Source organism: Lepus europaeus, chromosome 12, assembly GCF_033115175.1.
Source record: "Lepus europaeus isolate LE1 chromosome 12, mLepTim1.pri, whole genome shotgun sequence".
Lineage (NCBI taxonomy): Eukaryota > Metazoa > Chordata > Mammalia > Lagomorpha > Leporidae > Lepus > Lepus europaeus.
The window spans coordinates 4,438,587-4,462,911 of record NC_084838.1 but is presented as its reverse complement, the minus strand read 5'-3'; the positions used below and the strand labels follow the sequence as shown (position 1 = coordinate 4,462,911).

The 24,325-nt window shown below is 53.3% G+C and overlaps 2 protein-coding genes across 2 annotated transcripts in view; both read left to right on the top strand.

The window, feature by feature from the left end:
• The first annotated feature begins 1,040 nt into the window (after positions 1 to 1,040).
• LOC133771464 (uncharacterized) lies at positions 1,041 to 1,494 on the top strand. The gene has a single exon (XM_062207369.1). The coding sequence runs from the start codon at positions 1,396 to 1,398 to the stop codon at positions 1,492 to 1,494; it is 99 nt and encodes a 32-aa protein (XP_062063353.1). The 5' UTR covers positions 1,041 to 1,395.
• Positions 1,495 to 1,877: 383 nt separating this feature from the next.
• The window catches only part of ABL1 (ABL proto-oncogene 1, non-receptor tyrosine kinase), a 139,121-nt gene continuing 116,673 nt past the window's right edge, over positions 1,878 to 24,325 (top strand). The window contains exon 1 of the mRNA XM_062207366.1: positions 1,878 to 2,116. Within this exon, the coding sequence (XP_062063350.1) occupies positions 1,981 to 2,116 (136 nt within the window). The 5' untranslated portion in view covers positions 1,878 to 1,980. The remainder of the gene's footprint in view (positions 2,117 to 24,325) is intronic.

Here is a 24,325-nt window from a genome sequence, read left to right as displayed (position 1 = left end):
CCTGGGGCGCCGGGCACTGGACGGGGGCCGGCCCCGGGGCGCGCGGGGCGGCGGCGCACTGCACGGGGGCCGGCCCCGGGGCGCGCGAGGCGACGGGCACCGGGCGGGGGCCGGCCCTGGGGCGCCGGGCACTGGACGGGGGCCGGCCCGGGGGCGCGCGGGGCGACGGGCACCGGGCGGGGGCCGGCCCCGGGGCGCGCGGGGCGGCGGGCACTGGGCGGGGGCCGGCCTGGGGCCCCGAGCGAACGCTGCTCCTGCCCGGTGCAGCCCCTGCGGCCCTGTCTTCTCCAGCGCAGGGGCGAAGCGCACCAAATTCCCCGGTTGCCAGGAAGGAATCCGACTCCGGTTCTCGGAGAATCCGATCCACAGCTTGGCCCCTGCTTTGGCGCCCCGCCGGCCAGCCCGACGCGAGGCCGGCGAGAGCACCGGCTCCCGAGAGCGACGGCCTGAGGCGCTTCAGCCGGGAGCAGCGCGCAGGACGCCTCGGCGCCGCGGGACTACAACTCCCGGCACGCCTCGCGGGCTGCGCCGACTGCCATTGGCCGAAGCCTCCAGCCTTCCAGCCCGCGTCGACCAATGGGATGGAGGAGAGAGGACTGGCCAGGATCCTCGGAGGCCAATCGCAGTACAGAGGAGGCGGGCGCTTCCTTACCACTCACCTTGCGCTCTGAAAAGTCGCCGTTAAAAGGTCGTCCCGGGCCGGGCTCCTGCGAGGCACTGAGGCCAGAGCCGGAAGGTGCGACGGGGTCCCAGGAAAGCGGCGCCGGGGGCACCCCAGTCCACGCGAGGCAGGCTCCGGACGGCGCCGGGGGGCGGGGCCGGGGGCGGGGCCTGGCCTCGTTGTGGAGCGGCCCGTAATCCATCATGGCGGCCGCGGGGGTCGGCGTCTGTCCCTGAGCAGCGCCGAGGTCGGAGCCGGCTCCTGGGTGCTGCGGTTGAGGAGCCCCTTCGTGGCCCACGGCCGCTGTCGGCGGGGGGCAGGCGGGGTCCCTCGGCGGAGTTCGGGGGATGTGACTGCTTGGCGGCGGCGTCCGGGGCCGCGGGACGGGGGCGTCTCGGGCAGAGACCCCCGGGCTGGGGGCAGCTGAGGCGGCCGGGCCTCCTCTCTGCTCGGCCCGCCTGCCGCCTTTCCTCCTGTCTTTCGTCTCTGGCGGCCCCGCCGCGGCTGTGGGACCCCCCCCCCCCCCCGGGGTGGTCTGCTCGCTCCGGACGTGGGACGCCCCGTTTCCTGAGGCGTGGAGAAGCGTCGCCCCCGAGTAAGCCGCCCGTGCCCGCCCCGGAGCCGCCCCGCGCCCCCGGCCCCGGAGACCCCCCTCAGACCCGCTGCGCGCCGTCAGGTGGCCTCCCATGGCCCGCCGGGGTGCCCCCGCCAGCCTCTGAGGCCCTGACCCCCCAATGTCACCTCCGGCCGCCTGGGTCTCAGCCCAGCCAGAAACCTTAATGCAAAGGAAAAGCCTGGATTGGTTCCACAGGCCTTTTAAAAAGCGGACTTAAAAGTTGCTGGCCATGCATTCCGCGCCGAGATCCGGCTGACCCGCGTCCTGTTCCGGAGGGCCGGGCAGAGCGAGGGGCCGGAGCGGCAGCCGGCCCGGCGGGAGCTTGGCTGGGGGCAGGCGGGCACCCCGGGGCCCGCGACGCTGCCGGAAGGACTAAGCGGCTGTCGCCCCGCGCCCCACCGCTCCGGGCATAGTTCTGCTTAGGTTTGTCTTCCCAAAAAGGAAAAGGCGTGGTTCATTCAGTGAAATAGCCTTAAAGACGGCGAAACCTTTGGGGAGCGTGGGAATCACCTTACTCCCCAAAGCCCTCGGCTGGGAGCAGTCCACGCGTGGACCCCCCGGCAGGTGCCTGCCCGTGACCGGCCGCGCGGGCCGCCGTGGCGCGGCGGGCATGCGCTGAGTGTGGAAGGCCGCCTGCGAGGCCCCCGAGCGTTCCCGAAGCTCCTGGACCCTCTTCTGGGAGGGGGAGCCCCGCGCCAACTTTATGGGGCAGCAGCCTGGAAAAGTTCTGGGGGACCAGAGGAGGCCAAGCCTGCCCGCCCTGCACTTCATCAAGGGAGCCGGGAAGAAGGACTCGGCGCGCCATGGGGGCCCGCACTGCAACGTCTTCGTGGAGCACGGTGAGTGTCGCGGGCGGTTCCGGGCGGCTCCGCGGTGCCCGTCCCTTCCGGGTCCGCTAGGCGCTCGCGGTGGTCCCGGAGCCTCGCGTGGCTCCTGCACACCGAGCCGTGCGCCGCGTCCCCTGGACTGGTGGCCTCGGGCGAGCCGTTGTGCTGACCCGGGGCCTCCGTTTCCGACCAGTGGCAGTTAGGTGGCTTCTTCGCGGCTGCTCCCCGACTCGCGTGGGCCCTTAGCGAGCCCGCGTCTGTTCTCACGGTGCTGGCACCTCAGGTCTCAGTTGACACGGATGCCCCTGGCAGTGGGGCTCGCAGACGCTCCGCGGCTCTGTGGGAGAAGGCAGCGTTCCGGCGGGCCGGCTGGTCCCCGCGGCCGGTCCGCGCCCGCTTCTCTCCCGGTGCAGGGTGACATGGGGCGCTCCGACGTTTCTGTGGGCATGGAGCCAGGGGTCGCCTGGCCGCCGTCCGGAACAGAGATCAGACCTTCGAATCGGCTTGGTTCAGGCCGTGTCCTTTCCCTTAAATATTATCCTGGGCGGGAGGGGCGCCACCTGGGACGCCAGCATCCCCTGTGGGTGCAGCATGGGTTCCTGGCTGCTCCGCTTCTCATCCAACTCCCTGCTAATGGCCTGGGAAAAGCAGCAGAGGACGACCCCCAGGGCCCCTGCCACCCGTGTGGAAGACCCGGATGAAGCTCCCGGCTCCTGGCTTCAGCCTGGCCCAGTGCTGGCCTTGTGGCCATCTGGGGAGTGAGCCAACAGCTGGAAGCTCCCTCTCTCTGTTACTCTTTCAAAATAAAGAAATCTTTAAAAAAAAAAATACATTAACTGGGGGCAGGTGTTGTGGCCCAGTGAGTTAAGCGCCACTTGGGATGCCCACATCTGTATTGGAATACTCAGGTTTGAGTCCCAGCTCTGTCTCCAGGTTCCAGGTTTTTGCTGCTGATGGGTGTATCCTGGGAGACGACGGCCCAGGTGCTTGGGCACCTGCACCCATTTGGGAGATCCAGATGCAGTCCCAGCTCCTGGCTTTGGCCTGGCCCAGCCTGGGACTGTTGCCTGTGGCGGGCATTTGGGGAATGAACCAGAGGGTGGAAGATTCTTTCTATCTCTCTGTTGTTCTGCCCGTCAAGTAAAATAAATATATTTTTAAAAATAGCAGTTGAGCCTGTTGGCCCAGTGAGCAGGTGTAAGGTGTGTGTGGGCGGCACGGATCTTGAATTTCACTCACAAAAGATCTAACAGCATGTGACTGCAGTGAACAAGCGGCTCTGTCGCATGGACTTGCGCTGGCAGTTGAGATTTTACCGCCCTTTTTTTTTTTTTTTAAGATTTATTTGAAAGAAAGAGCTACAGGGACAGGTAGAGACAGAGAGAGAGGTCTTCCATCCTCTGGTTCACTCCCCAGATGGCCACAACAGCCGAAACTGCGCTGATCAGAAGCCAGGAGCCAGGAGCCTCTTTCGGGTCTCCCACGTGGGTGCAGGGCCCAAGGACCTGGGCCATCTTCTGCTTTCCCAGGCCACAGCAGAGAGCTGGACCGGAAGAGGAGCCGGTGCCCGTATGGGACGCCGGTGCCACAGGCAAAGGCTGCAGCAGCGCCATCCCTTGCACTTTTTTTTTTTTTTAAGATTTATTCATTTTTATTTGAAAGTCAGAGTTACACAGAAGAGAGAGAGAGAAGGAGAGAGAAAGAGAGGTCTTCCATCTGCTGGTTCACTCCACAAAGGGCTGTGACCGCTGCAGCTGCGCTGATCCGAAGCCAGGAGCCAGGAGCTTCGTCCAGGTCTCTCCCACATTGGTGCAGGAATCCAAGGACTTGAGCCATCTTTTTTTTTTTTTTTTTTTTTTTTTAATTTTTGACAGGCAGAGTGGACAGTGAGAGAGAGAGACAGAGAGAAAGGTCTTCCTTTGCTGTTGGTTCACCCTCCAATGGCCGCTGCGGCCGGCGCACCGCGCTGATCCGAAGGCAGGAGCCAGGTGCTTCTCCTGGTCTCCCATGCGGGTGCAGGGCCCAAGCACTTGGGCCATCCTCCACTGCACTCCCTGGCCACAGCAGAGAGCTGGCCTGGAAGAGGGGCAACCGGGACAGAATCCGGTGCCCCGACTGGGACTAGAACTCGGGGTGCCGGCGCTGCAAGGCAGAGGATTAGCCTGTTGAGCCATGGTGCCGGTGAGCCATCTTCTACTGCTTTCCCAGCCCATAGCAGAGAGCTGGATCAGAAGTGGAGCAGCTGGGTCTCGAACCAGCACCCATATGGGATGCTGGCGCTGCAGGCCAGGGCGTTAACCCGCTTCACCACAGCGTGGGTCCTGCTGCAGCGCCGTCCCCTACACTTTTAAATAATGACGATCACGCAGCCTTAGAAGAAGTTGATAGAGAGCGTTCTGGCTGAACTGAAAGCCTGGGATCCAGGAATCTCGCTAGTTTCCTAGAACTAGAACAGGTGGTTTCCTAGGGGCCAGTGCTGCCTCAGGGGGTGGGAGGTTAAGATCTTTGGTGTTGATAGAGTCCTGAGCTCTTTCTGGCCTCTTGCCTTGTGTTGGCCTCTGCAGAAGTAACGCAGGCGTCCCCGTGGACGCTCACGGCTCTTAGGTTTTCTTGACACGTACTTGCCTCGAAACAAAACAACCCCCACAACAGTTTTCACTGAAGAATGCCCTTGATGAAGCGGCAGATGTTAATTTTATGAAATCTTTTGTGTGTTTTAATACTTTGCGGGATAAAAGTAGGCGTAATGGGCTGGCGCTGTGACGTAGCAGGTAAAGCTGCTGTCTACAGTGCCAGCATCCCATATGGGTACGAGTTCGTGTCCTGGCTGTTCTGATCCAGCTCTCTGCTGTGGCCTGGGAAGGCAGTAGAAGATGGCCCGAGTGCTTGGGCCCTGCACCCATGTGGGAGACCCAGAAGAAGCTCCTGGCTCCTGGCTTTGGATCATTGCAACTCTGGCCATTGCAGCCAACTGGGAAGTGAACCAGCAGATGGACGACCTCTCTCTCTCTCTCTCTGCCTCCTTCTCTCTCTGTGTTACTCTGACTTTCAAATAAGTAAATAAATCTTAGAGAAAAAAAAAAGCATGCATAAAACACTTATGCTGTATCCTGGGGTCTGATGATTATCTCGGAACAGCACCTTGGGCGGTTGTTTGAGTTGTAGACTGAGCTAACTGCTTTGTTCACGGACAACCATTTTTTACTTGAAACTGCTGCTGACAAACTCGTTATTCAGACTTAAGAATGTCTGAAAGAGTCCTTTCAAGGAAAATACTGGCGGTATTTTTTGCCAATAATAAAATTTTAGTTTTCTGGTGAAAATTAGGATTTTGGAAATTTGTATCTGCTGTTGTGATACAGAGATTGGTGATAATATTTACAAATGTTTTCTTGATTATCTTACAAGGAAATGTGTGATTTAAAACATCTTCATAAATATGTGAACCGGTACTTTTAAAATTGTATTTGAAACGCAGAGGGAGAGAGAGCTTTGTCCACTGGCTCACTCCCCCAGTGATCCATACACTTGCATTCAGGGCTGGGCCAAGCCAAAAGCAGGTGCCTGGAATTCCATCCGAATCTCCTTTGAGGAGGGACCCACGCATGTGAGCCACCGTCTGCTGAGGCCCAAGGTGTGCATCAGCAGGAGGCCGGGTCAGCAGAGCAGCTGGGGACGAACCAGGCGATCTGAGGCGGACGCCAGCGTCCCAGCCGGTGACTGAGCAGCTGCACCAAGCAGCCGTCCCAGAACCAGTGTCTTGAAGGATCAGTGTGTGATGTAAAACCATGCACAAGGAAAAGATCCATTCCTAGTGGAAGGTGGAACGATAGATTTTAATACAACAGAGTTAGTGAGAGAGACAGAGAGAAAGGTCTTCCTTTTCCGTTGGTTCACCCCCCAAATGGCTGCTGCAGCAGGTGCACTGTGCTGATCCGAAGCCAGGAGCCAGGTGCTTCCTCCTGGTCTTCCATGAGGGTGTGTAGGGCCCAAGCACTTGGGCCATCCTCCACTGCCTTCCTGGGCCATAGCAGAGAGCTGGCCTGGAGGAGGAGCAACCCGGACAGAATCCGGCACCCCAACCAGGACTAGAACCCGGGGTGCTGGCGACGCAGGTGGAGGATTAGCCTAGTGAGCTGCGGCGCTGGCCAATACCACAGAGTGTAGGAGTTCATTGCTAGGGGACCACATTCTCAGTGGTAGCCAGCCTCTCAGAAGTTACTGCTCACTGAGTTTTGGTGTAGCATGAAAGAACACTGTTATCCACACAGTCTGCTTTTTGGGGGAAAACAGTAATGTTCATTTTTAGAAGGATGAATAAATGTTTCTCTCTCTCTTTTTTTTTTTTTTCCCAAGATTTATTTATTTGAAAGGCAGAGTTACAGAGAGAGGAGAAGAGACAGAGAGAGAGACGTCTTCCATCTGCTGGTTCACTCCCCAAAGGGCTGTGACCGCTGCAGCTGCGCCTGGCTGCAGCCAGGAGCCAGGCGCTTCTTCCGGGTCTCCCACGTGGGTGCAGGGGCCCAAGCACGTGGGCCATCTTCTGCTGCTTTCCCAGGCCACAGCAGAGAGCTGGATCGGAAGTGGAGCAGCCGGGACCCAAACTGGCACCCATATGGGATGCCGGCACTGCAGACTGTGGCTTAACCAGCGGCACCACAGTGCCAACTCTTCTCTCTTTTTTTTTTTTTTTTTAAAGATTTATTTATTTTTAAAAGAGTTACAGAGAGAGAAAGAGTGAGAGATGGAGCTCTTCCATCTGCTGGTTCACTCCCCTAATGACTGCATAAGCCAGGCCGAAGCCAAGAGCCAGGATCTCCATCCGGGTTCCTACATTGGTGGCAGGGCCCAAGCACTTGGACCATCTTCTGATACTTTTCCCAGGCTGTTAGCAGAGAGCCAGATGGGAAGTGGAGCAGCCAGGACTCGAACTGGTGCCTATATGGGATGCAGGTATTGCAGGTGGCGGCTTTACTCCCTATGCCACAGCACCAGCCCCATGAGTGTTTCTTAAACTCTGAGTTTAATTTCTAGTACGGTGAATATTGAGGAGATGGTGCACATAAATCACAGCTGTTGGGACCCTCCGTGGGTCTCCAGGGTGTGCAGAGGGCCTGGACCCAGCACTGCACAAAGTCAGCAGACAGCACAGGGCGCTGGGGTGTCCCTTGTCAGTGGAGGACAAAAGTGATGAGCCCACTTTTTAAAACTTTTTTTTAATTTTAATTTTTAATTTCTTTAATTTTTTGACAGGCAGAGTGGATAGTGAGAGAGAGAGACAGAGAGAAAGGTCTTCCTTTGCTGTTGGTTCACCCTCCAATGGCCGCTGCGGCTGGCGCACCACGCTGATCCGAAGGCAGGAGCCAGGTGCTTCTCCTGGTCTCCCATGCAAGTGCAGGGCCCAAGCACTTGGGCCATCCTCCACTGCCTTCCCTGGCCACAGCAGAGAGCTGGCCTGGAAGAGGAGCAACCGGGACAGAATCCGGTGCCCCGACTGGGACTAGAACCCGGTGTGCCAGCGCTGCATGCTGGAGGATTAGCCTGTTAAGCCACGGCGCCGGCCAGTTCATAGATACAATTCTAAGAATATAATGATATTTCCCTTCCTCCCTCTTTGACTCCCCTCCCTTCTCCCTCCTTTTTCTTTTCTTTTTGAGAAAACATGTTTAGCCTGCTTGATAGTCCAAGGCTTAATGCTCCATCAAGTAAAGAATTCAACAAGTAAAAGTGAAAAGACCATAGTTCAACAGGAGCATAGGCAAGGGCTTGAAGCAGTAGTCAAATGCAAAGGTGTCAGTTTGGGAATGTAGTCTTGTTTTATCTGATAAATTGTTCTTTCCTAGGCTGATCTTTGTAGAGTTGACTAATATGCTTGTGGGTTCGACTCATACACTTGAAGTCAGAAGCATACACTCTTGGACCAGACGTGAACCTGGAAGCCAAGAATAACACTGGCTGGTGCTGGTGCTGGTGCTGTGGTGGTGCTGGTGGTGGTGAGCTGAGAGGGGTGGGCAGATGGTAGCTTCTTGCCCAGGTCGGAAGGTCCGGCCGTATGCAGAGGGAACGAGGGAGCTAGGATGTCATTTATGCGCCATGCGTTCCTTTTGGGTTTCGCTGGCTTGACTCGCAGAGTCACTTGGTAAAAACAAAATTGAAAGCATTCCCTGGTAAGTGCGTTTTTCTTAGAGTTTCCTTTTTTATTTAGCAGCCACTGAGCACACGCCATGTGGCGGGTTGTGTTTTAGGCGGTGGTAGTACGTTAGCAAACAGCCACAGTGGATAGCGCTGCCACGCCAGAACTCACGCCCTAGGAGGGCGACAGACCACCCGCCATCCGGTGATGCAGTACAGATGTGTCTCGTGCTGCTGAGCGCTGAGGAGAAGGGCACTAGGGATGTCGGTGTGAGGAAGGTGGCTTTGGGACAAGACCCTGAGTGTGGGGGCATAGGTGTGGAAGGTTGGGGTACAGTATTTCACGCAGAAGCCCCAGCAGAGCTTAGCAGGCCCAGGAACTCCCAGAGGCCAGGCAGCTCGGACAGAGAGAGCAGGAGAGTTGGGGGAGGCAACGGGGGTGGGGGGGTAGGGAGGGAGTGGCTGGAGAAGAGCCCTGTTGACTGGTTCAGGTATTTGGGCTTTTACTCACGTGGTTCGGAAAGTTCTTGGAGAATTTGGGAGGGGAGTAATGGCACCTGATTCATGTTTGAGTAGAACCTCTCTGCTGTGGTCAGGAGAGCAAGGGAGGAAGTGGGATTCCATGTGGGCACGGATTGCTTGGCTCTAATGAGCGTGATGGTGCCGGGGCCAGGGCCGTGGCAGCAGACGAGGGTCCAGGTCTGTAAGTTCAGGGCCGTGGCAGCAGACGAGGGTCCAGTTCTTAAGAATCTGAAGGCAGAGCCGACTGGATTTCCTCTTGATTAGATGTGGGATGTGGGGCATGGGAGAAATCAGCCGTGACTCCCAGGCTTCAGGACTGAGGAACTGGAAGAATGGAGCTGCCTTTCATTCATTCATTCATTCATTCATTCAAAAGGCAGTGACAGAATATCTTCCGTCCACTGGTTCACTCCCTGAATGGCTGTAACAGCCAGGCCTGGGCCAGAATGAATCGGGAACCAGGTACTCCATTCTGGTCTCACACATGGTAGCAGGGGCCCAGGTACTTGGGCCATTCTCTGCTGCCCTCCCGGGCACATTATTAGCAGAAAGCTGGATCAGAAACGGAGTAGCTGGGACTCAGTCCTGCCCCCTGATGCGGGATGCCGGCATTGCAGGCAGCAGTTTAACCCGCTGCACCGTAACACTGGCCCCTGGAGGTGCCTCTTAATGAAATGTAGACTAGAGGAGCAGGCTGTTGGGGGCTTCTTTTGAGCGTGAGTCTGATATACTTGTTAAGTGTGTATGTCAGATAGGTAGTCGGGTCTGTGAACTTGAATTCAGGAAAGCGGTCCAGGCTGGAGAGAGAAACTGGGAGTCATCAGGTTTGGGATGACCTTTAAGGTTGTACTGTTGTGTGCTGGCCAAGGGAGGCCTCTTCACACATGTGCCGTTCATGTGTGTAAAGTGACATTCAGTAGGTCACAAATTAAGACTTATATATTTTTTAAGATTTTTATTTATTGGGGTTGGCACTGTGGTATAGCTGGTTAAGCTGCCATCTGCAGTGGTGACATCCATATGGGCGCTGGTTAGAGTCCTTGCTGTTCCACTTCTGATCCAGTTCCCTGCTAATGCACTTGGGAAAGCAGTGGAAGATGGTCCAAGTGCTTGGGTCCCTGCACCCATGTGGGAGACCCAGACGGAGTTCCTGGCTTCCACCTGACCCAGCCCCAACCATTGTGGCCATTTGAGGAGTGAACCAGCAGGTGTAAAATTCTCTCTCCCCATCTCCATCTCCATCATCTCCATCATCCATCATCTCCATCATCTCCATCATCTCCATCATCTCCATCATCTCCATCTCCATCTCCTTTCTTCCTCCTTCCCCTCCTCCTCTAATCCTTCAACACGTACTCAGGCCGTCATCCATTGCCTTCCCATGTACATTAGCAGGGATCGGGGTCAGAAGCCAAGCGGCTGGGATGTGAACCAGCACTCCAGTATGAGATGGGAGTATTTTAAGCGCTGGCTCAACTCAGCATGCCACAACACTGGCTTATTCTTCTTTCACTTGGAACTGGTGTTCCCTGCTGTGTAGACCAGGTGCCCGTCCGTTGTGCTTGGTCTGTTGGCGAACTCCTCACTCTGTTCAGCTGTTGCATTTGTCCGTCCTTGCTGCCAGCATTGTAACCTTGAAATCTTGAAATCTGGTAGCGTAAGACTTCGGTTTTGTTCTTCAAGATTGTCTTAGCTCACTCCTTTGTGTTTCTATTACATAATTTACAATCTGTTTTATAGATTTCCCTAGCCAAACAAAAATACTCATGAGGATTTTCTTCTAAGATTGCACTAAATCTATAGACTAGTTTGATCCTAGGGATAAGTAATGGAATACAAAGAATTCTTAGTGATGAAAGCAGGCTATTCCAGAAGACTCTTTTTCCCTGTTAGTGATAAAAGTGAAATGATTCTTGTAAATTTTTCAATTTTTATAATATACATTGTTTCTTATGGATTCATCTTTCTGTGTTTTTTCTTCAAGTTTTTTTTTTTTTTTTTTTTTTTTTTTTGACAGGCAGAGTGGATAGTGAGAGAGAGAGACAGAGAGAAAGGTCTTCCTTTGCCGTTGGTTCACCCTCCAATGGCCGCTGCGGCCGGCGCATCGCGCTGATCCAAAGCCAGGAGCCAGGTGCTTCTCCTGGTCTCCCATGCGGGTGCAGGGCCCAAGAACTTGGGCCATCCTCCACTGCCTTCCCGGGCCACAGCAGAGAGCTGGCCTGGAAGAGGGGCAACCGGGATAGAATCCGGTGCCCCGACCGGGACTAGAACCCGGTGTGCCGGCGCCGCAAGGCAGAGGATTAGCCTGTTAAGCCACGGCGCCGGCCTCAAGATTTTATTTATTTATTTGAGAGGTAGAGTTAGAAACAGAGACAGAGAGACAAAGTTCTTCCATCTGCTGGTTCACCCCAAATGGCCTCAATGGCCAAAGCTGAGCTGATTCAAAACCAAGAATCAGAAGAGGGGCAGGGGGCCAGCACTGTGGCATAGTGGGTAAAGTCTCCACCTGTGGCACTCTGTATGGGCACTGATTGGAGTCCCAGCTGCTCTATATCCGATGCAGCTCTCTACTGTCGCCTGGGAAAGCAGTGGAAGATGGCCCAAGTGCTTGGGCCCCTGCACCATGGGGGAGACCCAGAGAAGCTCCTGGCTCCTGGCTTCAGCTCAGCTCAGCTTCAGCTGTTGCAGTTATTTGGGGAGTGAACCAGCGAATGGAAGACATCTCTCTCTCTCTGCCTCTGCCTTTCTGTAACTCTGCCTTTCAAATAAATAAATAAATCTTTAAAAAAAAAAAGGGGGGCCAGCGCTGCGGCTCACTAGGCTAGTCCTCTGCCTGCAGCGCCGGCACCCCCGGTTCTAGTCTCAGTTAGGGCGCTGGATTCTGTCCCGGTTGCTCCTCTTCCAGTCCAGCTCTCTGCTGTGGCCTGGGAAGGCAGTGGAGGATGGCTCAAGTGCTTGGGCCCTGCACCCACGTGGGAGACCAGGAGAAGCACCTGTCTCCTGGCTTTGGATTGGCGCGGTGCACCGGCCGCAGCTTGCTGGCCATAACGGCCATTTGGGGGTGAACCAACGAAAGGAAGACCTTGCTCTCTGTCTCTCACTGTCTAACTCTGCCTGTCAAAAAAAAAAAAAAGAGGGACAGCCAGGGCAGGAACTGGCACCCTTATGGGATGCTGGCGCTGCAGGTGGAGGCTTAACCTGCTGTGCCACCACGCCAGCCCCCTTCTGTGGTTTTCTTTCTTTCTTTCTTTCTTTCTTTCTTTCTTTCTTTCTTTCTTTCTTTCTTTCTTTCTTTCTTTCTTTCTTTCTTTCTCTTTCTTTCTTTCTCTTTCTTTCTTTCTTTCTTTCTTTCTTTCTTTCTTTCTTTCTTTCTTTTCTTTTCTTTTCTTTTCTTTTCTTTTCTTTCTTTTTGACAGGCAGAGTGGACAGTGAGAGAGAGAGACAGAGAGAAAGGTCTTCCTTTTCCGTTGGTTCACCCTCCAATGGCCGCCGCGGCCGGCTGCGGCCGGTGCACCGCGCTGATCCGAAGGCAGGAGCCAGGTGCTTCTCCTGGTCTCCCATGCGGGTGCAGGGCCCAAGCACTTGGGCCATCCTCCACTGCCTTCCCGGGCCACAGCAGAGAGCTGGCCTGGAAGAGGGGCAACCGGGACAGAATCCGGTGTCCCAACCAGGACTAGAACCTGATGTGCTGGCGCTGCAAGGCGGAGGATTAGCCTAGTGAGCCACGGCGCCGGCTCTTTTTTTTTTTTTTTAATATTTTAAAAATTTATTTATTTGAACAGTCGAGTTACAGATAGTGAGAGGGAGAGACAGAGAGAAAGGTCTTCCATTTGCTGGTTCATTCCCAAATGGCCGCAACGGCTGGAGTTGCGCCGAAGCCAGGAGCCAGGAGCTTCTTCCAGATCTCCCACGCGGGTGCAGGTTTTACCCGCTACACCACAATGCCGGCCCTTAGTGTCTTTGAGGAAGGACCGTCTGCTAAGAGGATTGTCCCAATGCAAAGATTCTTACGGCCCATTGAGACGATCAGAACATGGCTGAAGTGGAGAATGTCACAGGATAGTGTTTGTATTTTGGTTACCTTTCCTGACTTACCTGATCATAACAGGTGACTTTTGTTGAGGCTTACTGTATTCAGGTGCCAGTCTAATCACTTTGCATATTAAGTTATGTAAGGTTCATAACAGCAAGGAGATAAAACTAAGAATCTCTCATTGTTAGCACATCCAGAGAATGTTTTTCTTGGGGCCGGCGCTGTGGCATGGCAGGTGCTGGCAGGTGGGGCCACCGTCTGCAGTGCCGGCATCCCATGTGGGAGACGCCGTGTGGGACGCAGGTGCCTGAGCTACCAGGCCAGATGCCCACCCTGTAAAAGTATTGTTCAGTGGATGTAAGGGAAGAAATGTTTTTCCTTGGATAAATGTCTTTTTTGTGTGTGATATGTGATTGTGATATGTGGCAGTGAAGTTAGTGCTATTGAAATGCAGTGCAACGTTTTGTTTGTGTTACCTGTTAGTGGTAAGCAGCTGGCATAGTTCTGCTCTGGCTGGGACAGGACAGGTGACAGTAGCATTCCCCCTGGCCTTGTCTTCTCAGGATCAGGTCATTGTTAAATAATGCATCCTGTTTCCCGAGTTTTGAGGATTTTTCTTTGTAAATTTAATTTACATGGGTACAGTAGAGAAAAGCCTTTGGGAAATATAAATACACAGAAAGGTTTTTTTTTTTTTAATAACTATTATTCACTGCAAAAGCAACATACCTATTTGTGAATCTGGTCAAGGAAGATTTGATTCAGAAAGTCATTTGAGGCTCGATCGGCATGATTGTTAGTACTTTAACTGGTGTTCCCAGGAAAATTATTTCTTTCGTCGTCCTCGGGGGGAGAATAGAGGCCTCCTAAGAGCCTTTCTCAGGGCATTTGGGTTCCGCTCTTCCGAATCAGGAAGCCATGGTCTCTGGGCGGGCTGTGGAGTTAGTCAAGCCCCGGCATGGCTTTGGTTTTCTGAGCGCGAGTGTGATCTCACGTTGCTCTGTGAGAGTGTGTAGTTAGGTTAACGCTGCGTCAGGAGGGTTGGTAAAGTATGATCCCTTAGTTGAAATGAGATTTTGTAATTGAAATTGATGTGGGAAGGGGCTATCAGTAAGTTTTAGGAGTAGCATGCTTGCACCTGGGGATGTTTTTGACCTGCAGGGCTATCATGTGTGTCTGATTGCCCCAGGTTTGGCTGAGCTGGGAGGATGGCGAGGAGAGGAGCGCTGGTCCTCTGCCCCTTCCTCTGTGTGCTGACTGCTGTGACGTCATTTTGAGGGTGTGTGCTCAGCCGTGAGTCAGAGGAGAGGCCACCTAGCACTTTGGTTACTGACCCCATCCAGCACTTTGCTGACTACCCTGAAACCTTCGCTGCTGGCTGGGAGCTGCGGCCGGTTCTGACAAAGTATTTCCACCCCTCGTGTGGCGTGAGGAAAACCAGAGGCCACTGCTTACCTCCGGTTCCTGGGTTGTGGGACAGTGAGCCACCCTGATGGACGGCAGGGGTCATCACACGCGCTGTACGCTGACATATGCCTCAGAGTGCTTTCTCTGTGCTGGACAGCTGCAGGGCTCTTGATATATTTTAACAGGCACCAGATAACGCCAGAGCATACTCTAAAGTGCAAATCTTAAGTCTGGGCTTTAAAATCGATCTTAGAATAAGCCCCTCTGGTGCTTCTTAGAGCACCTGACTTTTTTTTTTAATCGTGGACTCTTAACCTTAGAATTTTTTAAAAGAAAGACCTGCTCATTTTTAAAAAAAGATTTATTTTATTTATTTGAGAGGCAGAGATCCAGAGAGGGAGGAGAGAGAGAGAGAGAGAGAGAGATTCTCCATCTGCTGGTTCACTCCCCAGATGGCCGCAACAGCCAGGGCTGGGCCAGGCCGAATCCAGGAGCTGCTTCTGGGTCTCCCATGTGGGTGGCAGGGGCCCAAGGACAAGGGCCATCCTCCACTGCCTTCCCAGGCTCATTAGCCGGGAGCTGGATGGGAAATGCAGCAGCCAGGACTTGAAATGGCTCCAATATGGGATGCCAGCCCTGCAGGCGGCAACTTAGCCTTCTATGCCACAGCACCGGCCTGAAAAGACTTGCTCATTAAAAAAGTGTATTTATTTATTAATTCAAGAGACAGAGCAAGCTCTCCCCTGCTGTTTGATCCTCAGATGCCTGCAGTGGTGGAGACTGAGCCTGACTGAAGCTGGGCGCTCGGGATTCAGCCTGGGCCTCCCGCACCGCACGAGCGGGGACTCTGACGTCACCTGCTGCCTCCTGTATCTGCGTTAGCAAGAAGCTGGAAGGAGGAGCCAGAGCCAGGCGTCCTAACCAGCGTCTTAACCGCCAGGCCAAGCGCTTACTCCTGTGGGGGTTGAGCAAGCAAATCTCAATATATATGGACCGTGTATGTGTATATATAGTTATTATCATATGCTATTAAGGTACTTTGTATATTATGAAACATTCATAAAATACAAATAGTACATTTTAAATATTTAAACTTTATGATTTATAGTACAAAACTTGCTTTTGAAAAGCTGTTAATAATGAGAGCAATATTCCTGAATATTATTCTCTTTTTTGTAAAAGATTTATTTATTTATTTGAAAAGCAAAATGTCAGAGAAAGAGAAATCATTCATCAGCTGATTCACTCCCTGAATGGCCACCACAGCCAGGGCGTAGCATGCCAAGCCAGGAGCCTGGAGCTTCACCCAGCCGGCCGCAGCACGCCGGCCGCAGCGGCCATTGGAGGGTGAACCAACGGCAAAAAGGAAGACCTTTCTCTCTCTCTCTCGCTGTCCACTCTGCCTGTCCAAAAAAAAAAAAAATTTTTTTTTAAAAGTTTAATTTTCCTATTTGAAAGACACAGGAAAACAGATCTTCCATCTTTTGGTTCACTCCAAATGCCCACGGAAACCTGGAATTCCATCCAGGCGTTCCACAGGGGTGGTAAGAACCCAAGTATTTAAGCCACCATCTGCTGCTTCCTGGAGTGTACATAAGCAGGAAACTGGATAGGAAATAGAGTCTGGGCTCGAACCAGGCACTCTGATACGGACACAGGCATCCTGAGCAGGGGCTTACCCTGCTGCGCCACAGCGCCCCCCTCCCCTCCCCTCCCCTCCACTTCAGGGTTTTTTTTGTTTTGTTTTTTTTTCATTTTTCTTTTCCCACTTTAATTTTTTAAAAAAGATTTATTTTGGCCGGTGCTGTGGCTCACTAGGCTAATCCTCCTCCTGCAGCGCCAGCACCCCGGGTTCTAGTCCCGGTCGGGGCACCTTATTCTGTCCTGGTTGCTCCTCTTCCAATCCAGCTCTCTGCTGTGGCAGAAAGGCAGTGGAGAATGGCCTAAGTACTTGGGCCCTGCACCCTCATGGAAGACCAGGAGGAAGCACCTGGCTCCTGGCTTCAGATCGGTGCAGCACCAATCTCTCTCTCACTGTCTAGCTCTGCCTGTCAAAAAAAAAGATTTATTTTTATTTATTTGGAAGACAGTTACCGAGAGAGGTAGACACAGAGAGAGAGAGAGGTCTTCCATCTGTTGGCCCGCTCCCCAAATGGCTACAACGGCTGGAGCTGAGCCGATCCAAGGTCAGGAGTCAGGAGCTTCTTCTGGGTCTCCCACGTGGGTGCAGGGGCCTAAGGGCGTGGGCCATCTTCTGCTGCTTTCCCAGGCCACAGCAGAGAGCTGGATGGGAAGAGGAACAGCTGGGACTAGAACCGGTGCCCATACGGGATGCTGGCACTGCAGGCGGCAGCTCCACCTGCTGCGCCACAGCACTGGCCCCGCTTTAATTTTAGCGGTGCTTGAGGTAGGTGTCCTGGACACCAGTGATTCCTGCCTCCTGGTGTCCTGGGTTGTTTTGAGAACTTTCTCTTTCCTGTTTGGTCTTTTCTATTTATTTTTTAAAATATTTATTTATTTATTTGAAAGGCAGAGTTACAGAGAGGCAGAGAGGGAGATCTTCCATCTGCTAGTTCACTCCCCAAATGGCTGCAACAGTCAGGGCTGGGCCAGGCCAAAGCCAGGAGCCAGGAGCTTCCTCCGGGTTTCCCACAGGGGTGCAGGCGCCCAGTGACTTGGGCCATCTTCTACTGTTTTCCCCAGGCCATAGCAGAGAGCTGGATCAGAAGTGGAGCAGCCTGGACTTGACCTGGCGCCCACCTGGACGCCAGCACTGCAGGCGGCGGCTTTACCCGCTGTGCCGCAGCACTGGCCTTTCCTGTTTGGTCTTGACATGTCTCTTGGGAATGGCTGTGACTTCCACCTCTGACGTGTCTGTCAGGTGAGATACCGCAGGGCGCACAAAGAATCAGCACAGGGGAGGAAAGGGGGAGTCGCTTGGGACGGTGGCGAGAGACCCCTGAGCCAGAAAGCCTTGGTGGGGTTGAGGGCCTTCTGCAGCCAGAGCAAGCAGACCTAGGTTCTGGGGGGTCGTGTGACTGAGCGGTGGTCATTACAGCATGTCCATGCAAGCCCTGCGGGTGTGGGGAACAAGAGGTTGTAACAGCTGACCCCTAGAGGTGGGAGCGGTCCCTGCGAGGTGGTGGTGTCAGGCAGACAGTCTGACCGCACGGAAGGATGACAGGGAAGATGGGGAGATGTGTGTTCTGTGCCCCCTTGAATTGCGGTGAGTTTATTTTTAGGAACAGCCTGCTTGCTGCATGCTATTATGATGCATTTAAATTATATGGGAAAGTTTTGTACTCCAAGCCAGTGTTGGTAACTTGTATTAACATTTTCCCCCTGTTCTCTTATTTGCCAGCTTTTCATCAAAGTTGCTATCACAACTCTTCCTGTTTGTGTAGCTTGTCTCACCAAACGATGAATGACTTTTGCCCCGGGGGAGACCAAGACTTTGAGTAATAGTTTGCTTTCATGAAGCAGAGTTCCCAGCAGACAGAAAGGTGCAGCTGGCTCTTCTCCCTGTCCCTCTGCTGTTCCCTTCAAGAGCAACACTACCGTCAGGTGGAGGCGGCCTAGTGTTAGAGCTGTCAGGTGGAGGCGGCCTAGTGTTAGAGCTGCCACAGGTGGAGGCGGCCTAGTGTTAGAGCTGCCACAGGTGGGGCTGAATCTTTTCCACCTGTTTGCTTTCACCTGCGACAAAGTGGGCAACGGAAGCAGGGTGTATGAAGGGCCCAGTGGCTTCCTCGGAACCTGTTCATTGTCTGGCTGGTGTGTGGATGGCTGTATGCCGGCCCTGCTGCTTGGCTTTGCAGTTTTCTGTGGAAGGCAAAAATACCAACAGCAGTAACAGAGCACTCGATACCTCCTTGTCTCTCTTCCTCCCTTCTGCTACGTATTCTGGCCTGTGATAGGAAACAGAGACTGCTGGAGCCAGGGGACAATGACGTTGTATTTACGGACTCATTTTGAAGTTCGGTCCTCCGGATTTCAGCACAATTTCTTTTGATAACAGCCCTCAGGGCTTGTGCTTCAAAATGCATGTGGACTTAAAAGGAAACCTGTAGGAGGGAAACCGACACTGTGAGAAACAATGACTTGATCAGCCCTTGTCCTGACTGTCTACTATTTTATTCCTTTTAGCATTTTTTTTTGTTCTACTTAATACCACTGGTTGAACTCTTTAATTAACACACAGTTATTCTTAGGTGTTTAAATTTAACTGAAAAAGTGATCCCTGTTAAATATAAGAGTGGGAATAAGAGAGAGAATAGGTGTATAGTTTGGCACATGCTCACTCGGACTTATCCCTAATGGTAGAGCTGGGATTCCAAATCAATCCCATCGAGGTGGCATGTACCAATGCCATCTTACAAGTCAGAGTGATCGGGGCTGGCGCTGTGGTGCAGCGGGTTAATACCCTGGCCTGAAGCACCAGCATCCCAAATGGGCACCAGTTTAAGACCCAGCTGTTCCACTTCCAAACTAGCTCTCTGCTATGGCCTGGGAAAGCAGTGGAGGATGGCCAAAGTCCTGGGGCCCCTGCACTCGCGTGGAAGACCCAAAAGAAGCTCCTGGCTCCTGGCTTCAGATCGGCACAGCCTGGCCATTGTGGCCAACTGGGGAGTGAACCATCGGATGGAAGACTTTCTCTCTCTCTCTCTCTCTTTCTCTTTCTCTGCCTCTCCTCTCTCTGTAACTCTGACTTTCAAATAAATAAATAAATCTTAAAAAAAAAAAAAAAGGCCGGTGCAGTGGCTCAACAGGCTAATCCTCTGCCTTGCGGCACCTGCACACCGGGTTCTAGTCCCGGTCGGGGCGCCGGATTCTGTCCCGGTTGCCCCTCTTCCAGGCCAGCTCTCTGCTGTGGCCCTGGAGTGCAGTGGAGGATGGCCCAAGTGCTTGGGCCCTGCACCCGCATGGGAGACCAGGAGAAGCACCTGGCTCCTGCCTTCGGATCAGCGCGGTGCGCCGGCCACAGCGCGCCAGGCGCAGAGGCCATTGAGGGGTGAACCAACGGCAAAAAGGAAGACCTTTCTCTCTGTCTCTCTCTCACTATCCACTCTGCCTGTAAAAAAAAAAAAAAAAAAAAAAAAGCTCTTCCTAGGGTGACTGGAGCGGGTGAGCCGCTGGGACCTCCCTGCTGCAGGTGTGGCTTCTGGTCTCCCTGGGGGTTTCCTCCAGGTCTGCTCTTCCTCCTGCCCTCCAGGACTTCAATGCTTTTCAGGACAGTTCTCTAATCCCTAAACCTGTTGTGTCTGGTTTAGCACCTGCTCTCTCTGAGTCCTTGTAGGTTTTCTGGAAGGAGAGGGTTCCTGAGGCACGGTTTGGTGGTCACAGGCATGGTTGGCTTGATGGAGGCGAGTCCCGAGGTGTGTGATCTGTGTGGCCGTCTGCCCAGCCTCCAAAGCAGACTTACTCTTCCCTGGTCAGATTGATTTTATGACCCAGAGGCTGCCAGAGTCATTTGTGTTTTCTCTCTATTCGGTGCTTGGGTGGGGTTCTGCTGAGGGTGCGGTGTGTGCCTGGTGCGTGCCTGGCTTCACCGAGACCTCCTAGTGGGAGCTGGAGTTTGTTTCTGATGAGTGTCCCCTGAGGCAGAGTCCCAGTCCTTCTGGTAGATTTCTGGTCAGGATAAATTCTTTCTTCCTCATAGATTAAAAGCTTCAAAACCTTTTTGTCCTTTATTTTTCTGGTATGTTTTCCTAATTTAGCTTTTTTCCTTCCCTGAAATATTTTAAATTATAAATAGTAAAATTGGCTTTTTTGCTGTGCAGTTTTATGGATTTTTAGAAAAAGATTTGTTTATTTTATTTGAAAGGTAGAGTGACAGCTCTTCCATCTACTGGTTCATTCCCCAGATGGCCACAACAGCCAGGTTGGGCCGGGACTTAGTTTGGGTCTCCCCCGTGGATAGTTGGGCTCCGGGGTGTGCACCAGCAGGAAGCTTTACTGGACGTGAACCTGAAATGTGGGCGTCCACAACGCCTGCCCAGGGGGATTTTGTGGAGTACGGTAGAGCTCCCATTAGTGGGTGCTGCAAAGGCAGACTCCAGGGACAGGCACTCGTGGTGCGCCCGTCCCATGTCGGAATGCCGGCTCGGGTCCCAGCTACTCAGGCTCTGATGCAGCTCCTGCCGATGCACCTGACGGGCAGTGTCTCACTTTCTAGCCTCTGCCACCCGACAAGAGCGTGAGGAAGAGGGAGTGTGTGCTGAGCTCCCGTCCGCCATATTCACCCCAAGTTCTTAACCTGGCAGGAAGACGTGGGTAGACCTGGGGGAGTCGGACCCCTGGGATTCCTTGTACACTTTCGTGAATGTACACAAGAGCATTTTTCTTTGAAAGGAGACTATACTTTCATTAGATTCTCAAGGAAACATAACTCAACAAACGGTAAGTACCATTAACCAGATAGGTGATTAAGCACCCAAATGCTTAAAAAACCTTAATTAAAAAAGGGAGGGAGGCTGGTGTTGTGGCGTACCGGATAAAGCTGCTGCATGCAATGCTGGCATACCGTACAGGCACCGATTCGTGTCCCATCTGCTCCATATCTGACCCAGCTCCCTGCTAACGGCCTGGGCATGGCAGCAGAGCATGGCCTGCGTGTTCGGGCCCCTGCCACCCACCTGGGAGACCTGCATGAATCTCCTAGCTCCTGACTTCCACCTGGCTCAAGCCGCTTGGAGAGTGACTAGCAGATGGAAGACCCCCCTCTCTGTGTGTCACTTCTGCTGTTTCAGTAATCCTTTTAAATAAATAAATAAAATCTTATTTTTTTTTTTTTAAAGGCAGGGAAGGAGCTTGTGGCCATTTGGGGAATGAACTAGCAGATGGAAGACCTCTCTCTCTCTGCCTCTCCTTCTCTGTGTAACTCTTTCAAATAAATAAATCTTTTAAAAAATTTATTTATGCTTATTTACTTGAAAGGTAGAGTGACAGAGAGAAAGAAAGATAGAAAAGGAGAGAAAGGTCTTCCATCTGCTGGTTCACTCCCCAATACGCACCACAGCTGGGGCTGGGACAGACTAAAGCCAGGAGCCAGGAACTCCATCCAGGTCTCCAGCAAGGGGGCGGGAACCCAGAGTGAGCCATTGCCTGCTGACTCCCCGGTGCACCGGCAGGGAGCTGACCAGAAGCAGAGGCAGTACTTAGTCCCAGGCACTCGGCATGCCATGAGGGGTCCCAAGCAGTGGCCTAATCCACTGTGCCACAATGCCTGCCCCTTCCCTGCCCTTTTTTAGGAAAAAAAAAAAAAAAGATTTTATTTATTTGAGAGGCAGAGTTACAGACAGTGAAAGGGAGAGACAGAGAGGAAGGTCTTCCATCCGTTGGTTCACAGCCCAAATGGCTGCAATGGCTGAGCTGTACCGATCCGAAGCCAGGAGCCAGGAGCCTCTTCCAAGTCTCCTAGATGGGTGCAGGGCCCCAAGCACTTGGGTCATCTTCTACTGCTTTCCAAGGCCATAGCGGAGAGCTGAATGGGAAGAGGAGCAGCCGGGACTAGAACTGGCGCCCATATGGGATGCCGGCGCCATAGGTGGAGGCTTAGCCCACTATGCCACAGCGCTGGCCCCAAAAAATAAATTTTTAAAAAATGCCTTCTTTAAAAAAAAAAAAAAGCACTCAGATGTTGAAGTCAGATAGGGCTTGAGTACTATCTGTGATCCTTATTTGATGTGAGCCACAAAACAGAATGAGGTGGGGCTGGCACTGTGGTGTAGCTGGTAACCCGCCTGCAGTGCAGGATCCCATATGGGCGCCGATTCAAGTCCTGGCTGCTCCGCTTCTAACCCAGCTCTCTGCTAATGGCCTGGGAAAACAGTGGAAAATGGCCCAAGTGCTTGAACCCCTGCACCCATGTGGGAGACCTGGAAGAAACTCCCAGCTCCTGGCTTTGGTCTGGCTCAGCCTTGGCTCATGTAACCATGTGGGGAATGAACCAGCAGATGGAGTATCTCTCTCTTTCTCTCCTCTCTGTATCTCTGCTTTCAAATAAATAAATAAATAAATATTAAAAAAGGAAAAGAAAACAGTTTTCAGACCAGAGTGCAGTCAAGCAATAGGATAGTGCCGTGATTCACTTATTCCAGGTTTTCAAAGAGACAGGAGGTGGGAGGTGAGATTGGAACTCTGCAGGGCTTCTTCATTCTTCTAAAACTTTGCCCTGGGGGAGGTTCTTATCTGATCAGGAACAGAAGACCTGCTGGCTTGGAAGGCAGTGGTTAGCCTGGGAAAGTCAGAGGACTAGTGGGATAGGGTTGCAAGGGCTCCATCAGGGTGACCGTGAGGTATTTTGCAGACAGTGGGAGTTAGCGATAGGAGGACCTATCTATAGCTCCAAAAAGTGTTCTCAGCCACTGGAACAGTGTTGGCACACTAGGTAAGATGTTCAATAAATGTTTAGTGAGTACATTTGTTAAAAGATCGGAGCTTTGAGTTAGCAGTTAATCTGTGGAGCCAGCACTGTGGCAAAGCGGGCAAAGCTTCCGCCTGCAGTGCTGGCATCCCATATGGGTGTCAGTTCGAGTGTCGGTTGCTCCACTTCTTCTTTTTTTTTTTTTTTTTGACAGGCAGAGTGGATAGTGAGAGAGAGAGACAGACAGAAAGGTCTTCCTTTTTTGCCATTGGTTCACCCTCCAATGGCCACTGTGGCCAGTGCATCACGCTGATCCGAAGCCAGGAGCCAGGTGCCTCTCCTGGTCCCCCATGCGGGTGCAGGGCCCAAGGACTTGGGCCATCCTCCACTGCCTTCCCGGGCCATAGCAGAGAGCTGGCAACCGGGACAGAATCCGGCGCCCCAACCGGGACTAGAACCCAGTCTGCCGGCGCCGCAAGGCAGAGGATTAGCCTGTTAAGCCAGGGCGCCAGCCGAACTTCTTCTTCTTCTTTTTTTTTTTTTTTGACAGGCAGAGTTAGTGAGAGAGAGAGACAGAGAGAAAGGTCTTCCTTTCCGTTGGTTTACCCCCAAAATGGCCGCTATGGCCGGCGCTCTGCGCCGATCTGAAGCCAGGAGCCAGGTGCTTCCTCCTGGTCTCCCATGCGGGTGCAGGGCCCAAGCACTTGGGCCACAGCAGAGAGCCGGACTGGAAGAGGAGCAACCGGGACTAGAACCCGGGGTGCCAGCGCTGCAGGCAGAGGATTAGCCAAGTGAGCCGTGGTGCCGGCCCTGCTCCACTTCTGATCCAGCTCTCTGCTATGGCCTGGGAAAGCAGTAGAAGATGGCCCAAGTCCTTGGGCCCCTGCACCCATGTGGGAGACCTGGAAGAAGCTCCTGACTCCTGGCTTCGGATTGGCGCAGTTCCGGCCCTTGCAGCCGGTTGGGGAATGAACCAGCAGATGGAAGCCCTCTCCCTCTCTCTGCCTTACCTTCTCTCTGTATGTAACTCTGGCTTTCAAATAAATAAATTAATTAAAAAATAAAAAAAGAATCTGCACCCTGAGTTTAGGTTGGGAATGGGTGGGAGGACGCTTAAGTACAGAGTAAACGCCTGCAGAAGAGGCGATGACAGCCCGAGCCATCTTGGGTGTGGGATTGATTTGGCTGGTTAAATGGGAGAAGGTCAAGGTGCTTCTGTGATTTCACTCGGTTGCCTAGAAATGGGAGTGGCAGAGTCGGCTGTCCTCTGTGTGCACTCCTTCCTCCAGCGGTTTGTGCAGGTGTGTTGCTCACTCACCGCTCATCTGTGCATGGTCTGTGGTTCTCACCATCACTTAAGGGCTTGGTCTCTTGGGAGAATCATCTGTAGTGCTCAGAGTAATTCCTGGTAGCACTTGGGCTCACAAGGCACACCCCTTCACAGGTGAGCCTTCGGTTCAGAAGGTGTAGCAGTGTGTGAATAAGGAGACCCGTGACCAGCTCTGTGTTTTCCATCTTGGAAACCAAAACTCTGTTTCCTTCAGAAAATGACTTTGTTGTCGGTCCTGCAGCTCCTTTTCCTGGTTGGGGGTTGTAGGAATAATGGCATCTGCTCTCCTTGGACCCCCGAGACGGGGTGTGCTGTCTTCGCTCTGCGGGAGCCAGTTCTGCTGTAAGGGTGCTGCCCGAGAACACTCAGCCCAGGACCTGTGTGTTCACCGTGCCACAAGAGCTTCCCCGCGTGGCTGTCGCACTCTTTAGAATT